Below are 13,602 nucleotides of genomic sequence, written 5' to 3' on the forward strand. Positions count from 1 at the left end.
ACCTCTCTCTCTCTCTCTACCCCTCCTTCTCCGCCCAGAGCGTTATTAGACCCAGGGCTCCGCGGCAGCTCCAAACAGCTCAATGACAACACACAGGGCCTGCCAATTAGAAATAATTAGACAGTCATTTCAGTGGCAAGTCTTTTTAAGTGCATATATAACGACGCAATGATGCTTATTAGCCGGCCTGAGCCGGCGAGGACCAGGGCCTCAAACGCTTTGGCGCTGGAGAAAATAATTATGCCAGTGATCACAAAGCGAGCTGCACATCTCTGTACTTCACCTCCACGCGTTTCAAAAATCCACTTCATTAGCTCCTGTAATTAATCCTCCATTAATTGCAGGAAAAGCCCAGTTTACCTCCCTTCGTTTCTAATTATCATCTTATAAATAGTTATGGTTCTAATTAATGTGTTCATTAGGCAGGATATTTCTCTCAAAGCCTCGCTGGGAGCCAAAGGTCCGGCTCGGCTCTCTCTGAAGCCTAACCAGCCAGAAGGTGAGGCCATCCTGCCTGCATTTGCTTTTATTTTACTACATTCAACCTCCTAATTGGCATTTAAAACCCAATTTGGAAGAACTTCAAGAAGCTTAAATAGGAGAGAGAGGCAGAGAGAAGGCAGGAAGGAAAGAGAGAGAGATGTATTTGGTGTTCATTTCCCTATGCCAGAGCTAAAAGTGTTTCTGTCGCCGTCTTTCTCTTGGTCAGGCCAGACGGATGAGGCCTTTCACGGTCATGGAGTGAACACAATGAGGGCTGATTGCATGTATTAGTCTTTGGCATCATAGAGGCATATTTGCAAAACATTGCAAGTGTGGGAGTGTCATACTTCTACTGGGTTTCAGTCATCAAACAGCCCAAATTTTGTCTTTCGTATTTAAAGTCTGCTCTCTATGATATTTAAATGAATCACAAAGATTTGTGTTCAAACAGCTTTCAAAAAGGAAAATTACTCAGCGCACTAAATGATTACAGCTGTGAGCTTTGGAAAAAAAAACGTAAAATTTGTTAATTTGTTATAAAAAATGTGAAGCATTTATACTGTAATGACAATTTAGAAAGAGAGTTATGTTGGGGAAACAGTGAATCATACCTGAGCACTGGATGTTTACTACAATAATTGGAAGAAAAAAAGTTGCATTATATTAAAATAGTGATTACTACATGGCATTCATTTTTATGGCATTACATTAAAGTGTTTCTATCGCTCGGGAGTACCAGTATCTCACTATGAGAGGCATGATAAAGGACGTTATGAATCAAAATAAAAGAAACTATAACTTATTTTAATTTGTTTATTTAACAAGCATATTAAATGCCAATACCTCCACATTTTGAGGACCTTTTCACCTCCACACTCAAATAAACACAGACAATAAAAGACAAAAATAACTAGAAAAGAAAAGCTTTTATTAGACACTAATCAGATTCTCTTCATGCTGATAGTGATTAAAAGCTACAGTACAGGCATTTAACAACCTACTGATTTAACCAGTTACTTCATCTGGATGAGCAGGTAGGAAAATATGCACCGGTAATTTTACATGTCTTTAATGTCTTCGGAAAAAGCTGTTTGCATGTATAGTAAACGTGTTTTCCTTATGTAACTTAATTCGGATAAATTACTAAATGTAAGAGTTATGGTAAATACAGAACTACTTTTTTTTTACGACCAGATTAATGAGAAGGATGATCTCTAAAGTCTGAATGTTCTTTCCTATTTTTTAATATCACAATTTTATTTAAACACAAATCAATGTGCTTGGGCCATTTCTGAGGCACTGATTGGGCAGCTGATGCCCGAGAGATTCTTCCCTCATACAATGTCTAAAAGCACAACTACCTTTCCAGTCCAGGCTATGACATAACCAGATTTATGTATCATAACTTAGATTTTTTTAACAGGTGGAAAACAGAGAAAGGGGACAACTCTTTGATGTTAAACTAGTCTTTGTTTGGGACCATCAGACTAACTCCCACATTTGATCAGATGGTGTGGTGCTTTTGTGAGGTGGATATGTGTGTGTGTGGGGTGTGTGTGTGTGTGTGTGTGGTGTGGTGTTGTTGTGGTGTGTGTGTGTGTGTGGGTACTCTCAGCTAGGTTGCTACCCATGGAGTGTGTTGTGAGCCGAGGATGGAGGAGTGGTTGTGGGGGGGGGGAGCACGGCTTGGCAGAAGTGGGGGTGAGAAAGGGGGTTTTCCTCTGGCGGTAGAGGTAACACTGCTTGCGGCGAGGCGCGGATGAAAGAGGCTGTCTGTGTCAGTCACTTATTCCTCCCTTTGGTAAATAAAGGTTTCTGACAACAAAGCCGAGCGCGCTTGCTGGCTTTACAGCAGATAAATAAAAAAGACAACACAGAGAAAGAGAGAGAGAGAGAGAGTAGAGAGAGAGAGAGAGAGAGAGAGAGTAGAGAGAGAGAGAGAGAGAGAGAGAGAGAGAGAGAGAGAGAGAGAGAGAGAGAGAGAGAGAAAGAAAAAAAGAGAGAAACAACAAACGCGTTCAGATCTCCCGATGGAAGATGTTGATTTTTATGGAGCGGTGAAGACGCAGCCGAACTAAACCAGGTTATCTTTCAGTTTAAATCAACACTTTGCAAGTTCGGTAATAGGGGAAGAAGGAAGAAAGGGCTGAATGGCATCTGTGGAAGGGTGGAGAGAAAAGATGTTGAGAGTCCCTGGGATATCAGACAGACAGATGAAAAACAGCCAGGAGCCCCCTAAAAAACCAGTAAGTATACGTCTAGACCAGGGGTCCTAACTCAACTTACTTGGGGGCGCTGAAAGTAGAGTCTGGGTTTGGTGGGCCGCATCAAGTATCCAAAAAAACAACAACTATTCCTCCAAACAGGGCGCGGAACTGCCGGTGCTTTAAGCCCCTAGATCGATATGGTTGGTGAATTTCACACAACAACAGACATCACATTGTCAAACCTCAGGCATTTGCCGAACGGTATTAGCTAGCTTGAAACCGTTACGCCGCTGTCAGGAGACTACTAGGTAGCCCATAAGACAAGCGCAATGACAAAAGTTTCAGAACGGCGGGCCGCACTAACACTAACTTTGATGTCAAGTTGAGGCACACATATCATCCCGCGGCCGCAATTGGCCCCCGGCCGCGAGTTTGGACCCATGGTCTAGACTAACGTGAGACCCCTTTAAAACAGTGAGAACACTACGTGAGATACTGCAACTTAAAGAAGAAAAAGGATGTAGGGTTTGTTTGAATTCTTCCTCATCTTATTTCCTATCCATCAGCCCCACCATTTGGGCCTTATGGTTCCCTCATAATAGCAAGATCTCAGCAGTTTGTTGAGGAAACAAGATTTCACTTGTCATGTCCTCAAAACACACTCAGGGCTGCTTCCCTTATGAAGCCAGCGACACCCAAAACCACCTGCTACATCACACAGAGTCTTAACTGTGTGAATAAATAAATGTTGGACACAAATGTGCAGAACAATTTCCACCCTGTCACCTGAGAGGGGAATTGCTGATCCAGGTGCAATGAAAAGCTGAGAGGCCACGCTGCTCACCCACAATAAAGTCGCTGATTTTTCTCACCCCACCTCGGTCTTCTTGCGCTCGACTGCCCTACCTTTGCTTTCCTCCCCCTCAAAGACCTTTTCACTCCTCCCTTCAGTTCCTCACCTCGGCCCTCCCCGTTACCAAGCCGCCTGGATGACCTTGCGCGCGCTCTATGTCGATGCTAGGCAGGAAAAGCTATCTAGCAGATGTACGACACCTCATCTCGTACAGGGGAAAATTGCTGTGTGAAATAAATACCAGACCATCGCTCAACCCCAGCACGCACACACGCATGCACACTCGCCGGCAGTCCAGTGCAGAAAGCTGAGATCATGTCATGGAAACTAAAACATCTAGATTACCTTGTTCCAGCAAGACATGACAGGGCGGCCTAGTGGTTGACGCTCTCATAACCAGAAGACCAAGGCAATGATACTAGATCTGGTTGCTGGTCTTTCATCAGCCCTGCCCTGTGACCTCTCTAAAAGAGGACAGCAGAATGTGGGATCACCACATAAGTGTCTTATTATTGTTATTATTACATCCTATCTTTCATGTCAGCCTTAAGGCAGGAGACCAGATCTGGGACCTAATCTGAAGCTCTAGCAGGTAAACCTCATGCACAACACATCCTTTTAACTTCTGTATTGCATTTATCCCTGCAATAATGTCTTGTGCAATGCTATAAATGTACGTTTTCACAAAGTCATCCACGGTGAATAATACCTATTGATTTTTACACCACAAAAACCTTTACGTCACAACTTTAGCTTGGACTTGGACAGCGGGCATCCAACCTTTTAAAATGCTGCCCCTTACTGTCTGTCTTGGACTAGTCCCGCTTTGCCACACCTTCCTTCAGGAGGGTCTGGCTAGTCCACACAGCATTCCGGGATGGGAGAAAAACATGCTCTGGTTTATTGGCAAATCTTTAAACCAATATAAATCGCTAAACGCAGTATGGAGCAACGGAGCCCCTGCAAAATAGCCTCAAGAAGGAACATGTGTACATTCAAAGGTGGTTTTAGTCATGCAACAGAAAACTCAGATTGGACAGATAGTCGAGCTAGCTGTCTGGATTTACCCTGCAGAGATCTGAGAAAAGGTCAACCATAGTCCTCATAAATCAACCAGGGTTTAGATTAAATTATACTTTATTTATCCCACGACGGGGAAATTCTGTCGTTACAAGTAGCAGCATAGCAGCAACAAAAAGGAAGCCCAAGGCAATGGCTATCCGGCCTACTTGAATAAAATTTGGCGGAATTTTAGTCGGCGAGGGCGCAATCCCGGAAGTGGAAAGTTGAGGATATAGACTAGTCTTGGCCCAACCCACAGTACTTGCCACTTGCTCTAACTAAGCACCAGTTCTCATCCAGTCTCTGTGGCTCCAGGATGGCTGAGATTATCCTGATTCTGGTCTGCTATCCTAGCATGGTGGGTGGTGTGTTTAGCTTGCTATCTACTGCATCTCCTCTAGGGGAGAGACAGATAATTAGAGAACTCATTCTGATTAGTCATGACAACAGTGATGAAGACACTTCAGTTTAGCGGGGCTAAACCCTGACGCTAGCACTCTGCCCTGCTAACTCAGCACACCCGTGAAATATTAATAAGGAATATGTGAGCATTTGTGTGTGTGCCTTGCAGTTTATGCTCACCTATGTTACTGCATGCACACATGAGTGAACATGCACCAATGAATGAAATGCTCAGCCTGGCTTTGACAGGTCAAGTGGTGGATTTGTCGCACCTGCCATTCGTCCGTGTCTTCTAACAGTGTCTATGAAGCGAACTGTTAAATGAATGAGGGACTGACAGAATGACTGACTGAGCCACACACATTTAACCCCTGCTGTGGACGCCCATAAAAGCGCAGCACTACAACGCTCCGGTGTAGTGCACCAGCTCACCTAAAGACATGCCTGTGATCCAGCTGTGATGAGAAGCTCTCATCGTCTTTGTTGGACTGGGTACACATCAGATCACCGCCATGCTGCACTCTGTTCGCCCCCAGTGGACTAGGTCCTGACACCCCTCTGAACTTGAACATGCATTCACGCAAATCTGCACATGCATACGCTTAATCAACCCCACACATGGTGGTGCGCACACAAGCAGGCAGGCAGGCACACACACACACGTACGCACACACAGCCTGATATGCCTGCTCAGATCAAAGAGAATAAACATTAATGGCAAATAGGTAATCTGCTCCTCTTGTCTGTTTTACATTTCAGGGCAAGATTGACTGCCTCTGGGGGACCTGGCCCTTCTCTGATTGAGGGCAGGGAAAAAAGGAGAATGAAAGTAGAGAAGGAGGAGGCCACGATAGATGGTAAACACATGACAGAGCATTATTCTTATTTCATGTACCCCTTTATTTTTTATTTATACATAAGAGATAGAAAAGAAGGTAATAAAAACCCCTCCCTTCAACCTACGACGGCCCCACTATGGTCCTAATATTCTCCCCTGCAATATTCTGATGCAGACATTATTATTCTCATTTCTTCTGAATAATATCTCTCTCTCGGGCCTATCTGTTCTCTCTACCGGTGCTCGCTTTTGTCTCTCCTCCTCATTTTCCTCCTTCAGGATCTTCTCCACACTCTCCCTCTCCTGCACTAACTCAACCTATTCCCTCCACACTTTTCCATTCTCTTCTAACTTCTCGTCTCTCCAGTCAGTGCGCTCGGCCTCGTCTTGCTTCTGTCTTTCATATTCTGAAGGTGATGCCGGGTTGGTGTGGCTGGGGGGGGGGCAGCACCTTATATCCTATCTGTGTATCAATCATGAGGTCCTGTCCACTCAATCCTCCTCTGATCCATCAGATCCAGCCTCTCGCCGACACACGCGCATCGCCAGGCGGCGCACACTAACACCCACACACACACACACACACACACACACACACACACACACACACACACACACCACACACACACACACACACACACACAACACACACACACACACACACACACCACACACACCACACACACAACACACACACACACACCAACACCCCCACCCACACAACACCACACCACACACCCAACCCCTCTAATGGCAGTCAGGGCCCCTGTGTACTACAACCTGCTTTTGTTTCACAACCTACTGTGGATGCAGAATGTGCAGTATCCCTCAACAATGCTGTACAAGATAACAGTACTGCAACTAAGGAGACTGCCATCAGATAACTGCATAACTTCGTCATCAATGCCACCATTTTGCACATCCCCACCTCCAACACCCCGCCTCCACCTCGTAACACCTGCTCCTCGCTCACCGCTAAGCCGATTACACAACGCAACACTCCTAATCACAGTGCGGCATTTGTAAACACCGATGTCATCGACTGCAGTTCTAAATCTCCCAAATCCCCCCTACCCTTCATCTCACACCACACCAGTAATGCCATTTGCAACTGATGTTTTAATCACCGCTGTGAGTCACGGTCACTGTACCACAGAGAGAAGGGCGACAACGTGTGAAAACCGTTTGGACAAATTCTCTCCATTCCGGTTTCAGATTCGTGCAACATGGAAATGTGTTGCTTGTTTTGAAGCCACAAAATGTTTTGTGATTTGGTTGGAGAGTTGAAATATGGTGTCTTCTTATGAGACCATCAACCACTCTTATGTCAAAACGTCTCTGCTGCATCATTCATTCATTCATCCTGACAGCTTTATAATGAAGACATAAAAACTCTTTTTCTTTGTGATTAAAATGATCTCTTCTCTCCCCCCCCCCACAACCATACACAAGTAAACAAAGGGCCTTGCTCACGCATAAATTATAACAACCTTTTCTTTAATTGCGCATCTGGCAGTTGTGTGTGTGTGTTGTGTGTGTGTGTGTGTGGTGTTGTGTGTGTGTGTGTGTGGTGGCTGTGTGTGTGTGGGTGTGTTGTGATTAAACAACGCCAGTTTACTGCGTTCAAGCACTTAGATTAGCTATGCTAATGATCATGGCCACCACAAGAAGTGTGCCTTTATGTGTTCTGAAAGGGAAACAACGACTATAGGACGTGTTTGTTGTGTGTGGAGTGTTGGTGTGTGGGTGTGTGCTGGGTGTGTGGTGTGTGTGGTGTGTGTGTGTAGTGTGTGGATGTGTGTGTGTGCTGTGTGGTGTGGGTTGGTGGGTGTCGGTCTCTCAACTGTGCAGGTGTGTACAATAAGTCTTGACAGAATAAGTTATTCCGTTGCAAAACAAGCAGCTACACATTAAATCTAATTCAACAAGTTCATGTAGGGTAATATTTTTGACATTGGCATTCATGAGGGAAGGAGAGGCTGCCAGAAGAGATTGGAAGGTATTGGATGGTGTTATAGGAACTGCTGTCATCTGCGGGTCCTGTTCATTAGCATCGCGAGTGAGACAGATTGTCGGGCAAACAGACACAAGGCATGCGCCCCACGATGCCCTCTAACAGGACCTAAAACGCTGAGTTTCCAGTGGCTCCATTCTGATGACATCAGACATAAAACAAAAGGGAGTGGTTGTTGACATGAAGTAACTTCCAAAAGTTCGTATTGCTTTTTTTTTTTTTAATAAGAAAAGTCTGCAATGGCATTCCACATACTGATTTGTAATACCAACACCCAAAGAGCGCTTCACAGTGCATTTTTTTGCTACTCCTAAATGATGTAACCATCGCTCATCACTCCTTCTATTTAGGTATTATAGATTTTATCTTCAGTATGAATAAAACATTTTGTTTTCTATTTAAGCTTATTTTTTATATTCTATTTTGTTTCGTTTTAGTCTTTTTAAAATCCTATTAATGTCTTTTAATATTGTCTTTTTATATTGCCTTGTGTTCCTTTTAAGTCTTTTCTTAATGCCTCACTGTACTATTTAAAGCACTTTATATTACCTTGTTGAAACGTGGTATACAAATAAATTTGCCTTACCAAACATTTACTTAAATACACATTTATTCAAAAAGAGTTATCATTATTAATACTATAGTATTATTATGCACTAGTACTAAAACAATTCTAAGGAAAAGATTGCAAATGCAATAATCCAGAAACTTTCTTCAAGGTTAGTTTAAGACTGTCAGTAAAAAGAAAATACTCTGGGTTCTGTGGTTAGAGAGATGGTGTTACCTCCTGTCTCGGCTGCGGGACCTGTGTGAGCGGTGGCTCCGCCCTTTGTCTCTCTCTACGCTGCGACTCCTCCTCCTGAGAGACGAACTGTGGGACGAGCTGCTGCTGGAACGTCTTCTTCTCCTGGAGCACACAGACCAAAAACACACAAACTCAATTCCATTATTGACAGGGTCCTTAAAACACAACCTCAATCAGACAGCAGGGTTGTGGACAATTGATCCACAACCCTGTGATGCGGCAACAGTGAAACATGTGAATTTGTTCTTAATGCCCAGTGTGATGAAAAAAATGTGGTTTTCAGAATCACTGAGTATACATTTTTTGTTTTTCCTATGTATAAAACAAACCTAAAACACCAAAATCAAACACCCCCCATATCAGCTCCCTCTCCTCCCTTTACCCTTGTGCTCCACTCTCTCCGACAAGCATCATTTCGACAATTCTCTGTGTTCGTTCAACTTTATCTGAAATTCGTTCCTCTCCTGCATAAGTGAATGCTGTATTCCTAATTTGTTTTGCTGTTTATTTCGAGGGCAAATATGTCTTTGTGTCCCAGACAACCTTACCTACTATGAGCAGAGCTGACAGCTACTTTGCATTAGGGAACACGCTTGTCTATGTCCAAGAGCTGCAGAGCAATGCAAGCTGCCCTACAGTTCCTCCACAGGGGCCTTTTGGTGGCCTGCTGCCCTTTAATGTGGCTACGGCAGTTTTTGTACCGTCTGTTTTCCAAACATCACTCACACCGCGTTCCTATTGATATCATGTAGCAGGAGGCATTCATGGGGGTGAATGTAAATGTAGAAACCCCCCCCCTATTCTTCTGCGTAAACAGCTATAATACATTATTTAAAATCTTGTCTTTTCTTTCACCAAAGCCAAAAATACCCAAATTCTTTCAGCACACACAAAAAAAAACACATACACAGCCCAATGGAAGCTAAGCAAGATAGAAGGGAAGAAGAAGAAAAAGCAATTCAAATAACACAGAGGCTGAACTATCAAATCAGATTTGTACCACTTAGAGCAGCGCAGGAAAGATCCATTAGTATTCCAAAGGCTGGATCCCATGAGCGGGGGCTTATGAAATAACTTCCACAGCCCTCTTACAACCACTTCACACATTACACAGAAGAAACACACAGTAGTGAGCTGAGGGGTTTTGGAAGGTGGCGTTAGCGCGCACATTTTCTCAGAAGCCTGTGCGAACATAACTTAATAAAAACAATGGCTCAACACATAGGAGTGGGAAGCGCTGGTTAACACAGAAGCTTTTTCACATGAATGCAACACCTAGCAAGTCCCCTCACACACACTTTTTCCCTGTGTTGCTCACGCTTTGTATGTCACACACACATAGCCATTAACACAGCGACTCTCTGCATACATGTAAATTATGGGGTCATGACGTCACCAGCCGAGAGCATGAGCACCCTTGTTTTACCACATGAGGTTTGTATGTTTACAGGGTGAAAAGGCCACAGAATGTGTGTCCTCTTAAATGAGCCTATTTAAGGGACTAGTTTCACGCAAACCTACACACAAGGTCTTGGTTAATTGATCAACACGTATGGCTAATAGATGAGGGATTGTGGTCCCAGGGATTATACTACCCACCCAGCCCCATCCCGTACAGGCAGCCAATGACTTCCAATCAGCAGTAATGGACCTTGACCAAGCCTCATAAATAATTAGCATCCACTGGCCTTGTCTGAACAGCCACAGCCAGTGGCAGCTGTGGCTGGATGGAGGAGGCCAGGTATAGCCACTAACCATTTGTTAAGATGTCTGATTTTTAATGAACCTCGTTCCTCTGTAACAACTAAAAAACAAAGTGTGCTATTTTGAAAACATAAGGAGAAGCTTATAAAACAGGTATAAGCTAGTACCCTTCAGATTGGGTTTATTTTATGACACTAGGCACAAAATGAGCCATCTAAAACAGCCACATCATATTTTAGTTACGTTTCATCTCATAAATGGCCTCTAGCCAAAATACAAAGTATAACTTTCACTTTTTATAATAGTGATCATATTCATTATTTTTGTGGAACTCATATGACCAACTAAAATAGTGCAGCCTCAATCAAAATTCTAATTTGAATGTCATATCTGGTTCCTTGGCATAGCAGAGTCCGTATCTGGCATTCACTGTTAACGGTGCCATTGCCTTCAATGTACATCTTGTCATTTGAATCCTTAGTGATAATAAATAGTCCATCCGGACAGGTGTCTTCAATAATCCTGAGCAAGGCCCAGAACTACCAATACCAGACAGCATTCTAAACCACAACCACATGAAAAATGAAATATAAACAACTGTAATTTTACAGGTTTACATCCCAAACAAACCTTTTTGGAATTCAACAATCTTTTTCTAAAATCTCCATGTTTTTAAATTAAGTTATTGCATGACATGTTGCGGAAAACACTGAATAATATAAAATCCAAACACAGGTTTACCCTAAGGATGCACAAATATGTTTTGAAGCCATAACAAAACCATACCCATTATTTTCCGAAGAAATAAAATTGTTATTTCTATGTTATTTTCCCATCTAACACAAACAACATAAATTTCAATTCAACAATAGTCCTTTTTTAACAGAAGACATTTTGACATATACATACACGTTATATATATATATATATGTACATACATACATACATACATACATACATATATAGATACATACACATACATACATATATTGTTTATATACAATATAAAGTAATGTATAATACACAACTCAGACAACTACATTATATAGATCATACAGATACATACAGATGTTATATACAAATATAAATGTATGTATATACACATACATACATACATACATACATACATATATATAGATACATACACATACATATATGTTTATATACAAATATAAATGTATGTATATACACATACAGTACATACATAATACATACATACATACATACATACATACATACATAGCCACATGTGGTACAATGAGTCAACCTAATAAATGAAGAAATGCCCAAACAATATTTTCAACCTTTGATTTACTTCTGCAACCACAGAGAAGATGAGCCAGGAACTGGGCTGCTGGGAAACATGCAGCATCAGCCCCAGAGCAGCGCCCCGGAGATCAAACACAGCCGGTGTTGCTCAAGGACACTTCAGCAGGACAGACAACTTCTCCAATCAGAGAAGAAACGCTTGTTATGCCCTCTCACCTTCTGTCTTTGTCCTTCTCTCTGGAGCGAGATCGGCTCCGGCGACTGGACCTTCGACTCCGGCCGCTGGTCACCTTGCTGTTGGAGGAGGAAGAGGAGGAAGAGGAGGAGGAGGAGGAGGAGGACCGGCGACGCTGTTTTCTCTTCCTCCTGCTCCGACTGTCATCCTCACTATCAGACGAGCGCCGACCCATGCTGGCTGACTGTCAGAAGACAAAAACACCCAAGAGCACTGTTCTCTCTGTCACTGACAACTTTTAGCAACAATCCGGTACAAATGCAAACCTCCAGCATGGACGTGAACACACTCAACAATTCACCACAGCCAATGGTACATTTCTCTAACGTTACACTCTTAGCTATGCACACCATGGATTATTAATCCAGCTATTTTAACAACAGAGGTAGCTAGCTACTATCACATGTAGCTTAGCTTATCAAATACATGGAAGAAAATAACAGCTATTTGTAATAGAAATCACCGTTACAGCTCTAACAACACTGTTGTCGCACATGCCTTAACATAAATCATCATCAATTAAAGAGCATTGTTTTCTTTGGAGGCTAGCTAGTAGGCTAACTGTGCTACCTCCACTAACGTTTGGCTGTAACTAGTTCTTGTTCGGCTTTCCAGCCGTTTAACAGTAACCATGTCTCCCACGGCAGTCAGTGAACGTTGCACGAGGGACGAAAGTGTAGCAAAATAAATGGGAAGATACCTTGAAATGAAAATCCCGCTCCTTACCTTTAAATCGTTGTGCAGCACCACAGCTCAGCCATGCACTGCTAAAGAGACTCTACTCGTCAAACCGGAAAGCATCGATCGAGTCCAGGCAGAAGAATCAAACAAAGAGCAATCGATTGAAGGCTTGCTCTCACACATGGATGTAGACGTAAAACGCTCTCATCTGGTACCATCCCAGATTTTAATTAGGTATCCATGGTTTTCCCTAAATAATATCTTCAGCCTCAAATGAGCCCTAAATACGACAGTATTTTTGTCGTTTGTTGTAAAAAAAAAAAATATATATATATATATATAATATAATATATTATTATTATATATAGCAATACACTACCCGTCAAAAGTTTGGGGTCACTTAGAAATTTCCATTGCACTCCATTATAGACAGAATACCAGAGGAGGTCAGTTGCATTGTTTTTTTTTAACCGGTCAGCAGTTTTCAAATTACATTATGTGGACATAATGCAAAAGGATTGTCCAGTGTTTTCTCAGTTAGTTTTTTAAAATGATATCAGATTAGTAAAAGATGTGCTCTGGAACATGGATCAATGGTTGCTGATAATGGGCAATGTAGATATTGCATTAAAGATCAGCCCCCCAACTAGATCAGCTGTAGATATGTATACAATGGAGTGGCATGGAAATTTGTAAGTGACCCCAAACTTTTGACCGGTAGTGTACATATATAGGCTATGTATATTAATAATAAAAGCCAACACTGACAGGTTGGTAGGCTATGGTTTAGAGGTTTAAAGGTGCATTTTGATTCAGTGAACCTAGGCCTCAGGTAAAGAAGAAGGCTATATTTGAATTATTGCATGGCTGAAGTAAGCTATTTAGGATGCTTAGCCTGGCTTATATGTTGGCTTATTGCAGCGTGGCCGCTTTTGACACCGAATCTTTCATAAATTTAGAAATCCCCTTTGAGGTCAATTAATGGAGCGGTAGCACATCATCTTCACTTATCATTTTTAATCGTGAAATTGTAGCCTACTGCCAATCTT

The 13,602-nt window shown here is 42.5% G+C and overlaps 1 protein-coding gene across 1 annotated transcript in view; it reads right to left on the reverse strand.

Annotated features, from left to right (window-relative positions):
* Positions 1–12,688, reverse strand: part of rsrc1 (arginine/serine-rich coiled-coil 1) — a 117,301-nt gene extending 104,613 nt beyond the window's left edge. Inside the window, 3 exon segments of the mRNA XM_032508917.1 lie at positions 8,644–8,766; positions 11,854–12,048; positions 12,573–12,688. Coding sequence (XP_032364808.1) covers positions 8,644–8,766; positions 11,854–12,048; positions 12,573–12,673 — 419 coding nt within the window. The 5' untranslated portion in view covers positions 12,674–12,688.
* Positions 12,689–13,602: the final 914 nt, after the last annotated feature.

The sequence above is a fragment of the Etheostoma spectabile genome, chromosome 3 (genome assembly GCF_008692095.1).
Source record: "Etheostoma spectabile isolate EspeVRDwgs_2016 chromosome 3, UIUC_Espe_1.0, whole genome shotgun sequence".
NCBI classification, from domain to species: domain Eukaryota; kingdom Metazoa; phylum Chordata; class Actinopteri; order Perciformes; family Percidae; genus Etheostoma; species Etheostoma spectabile.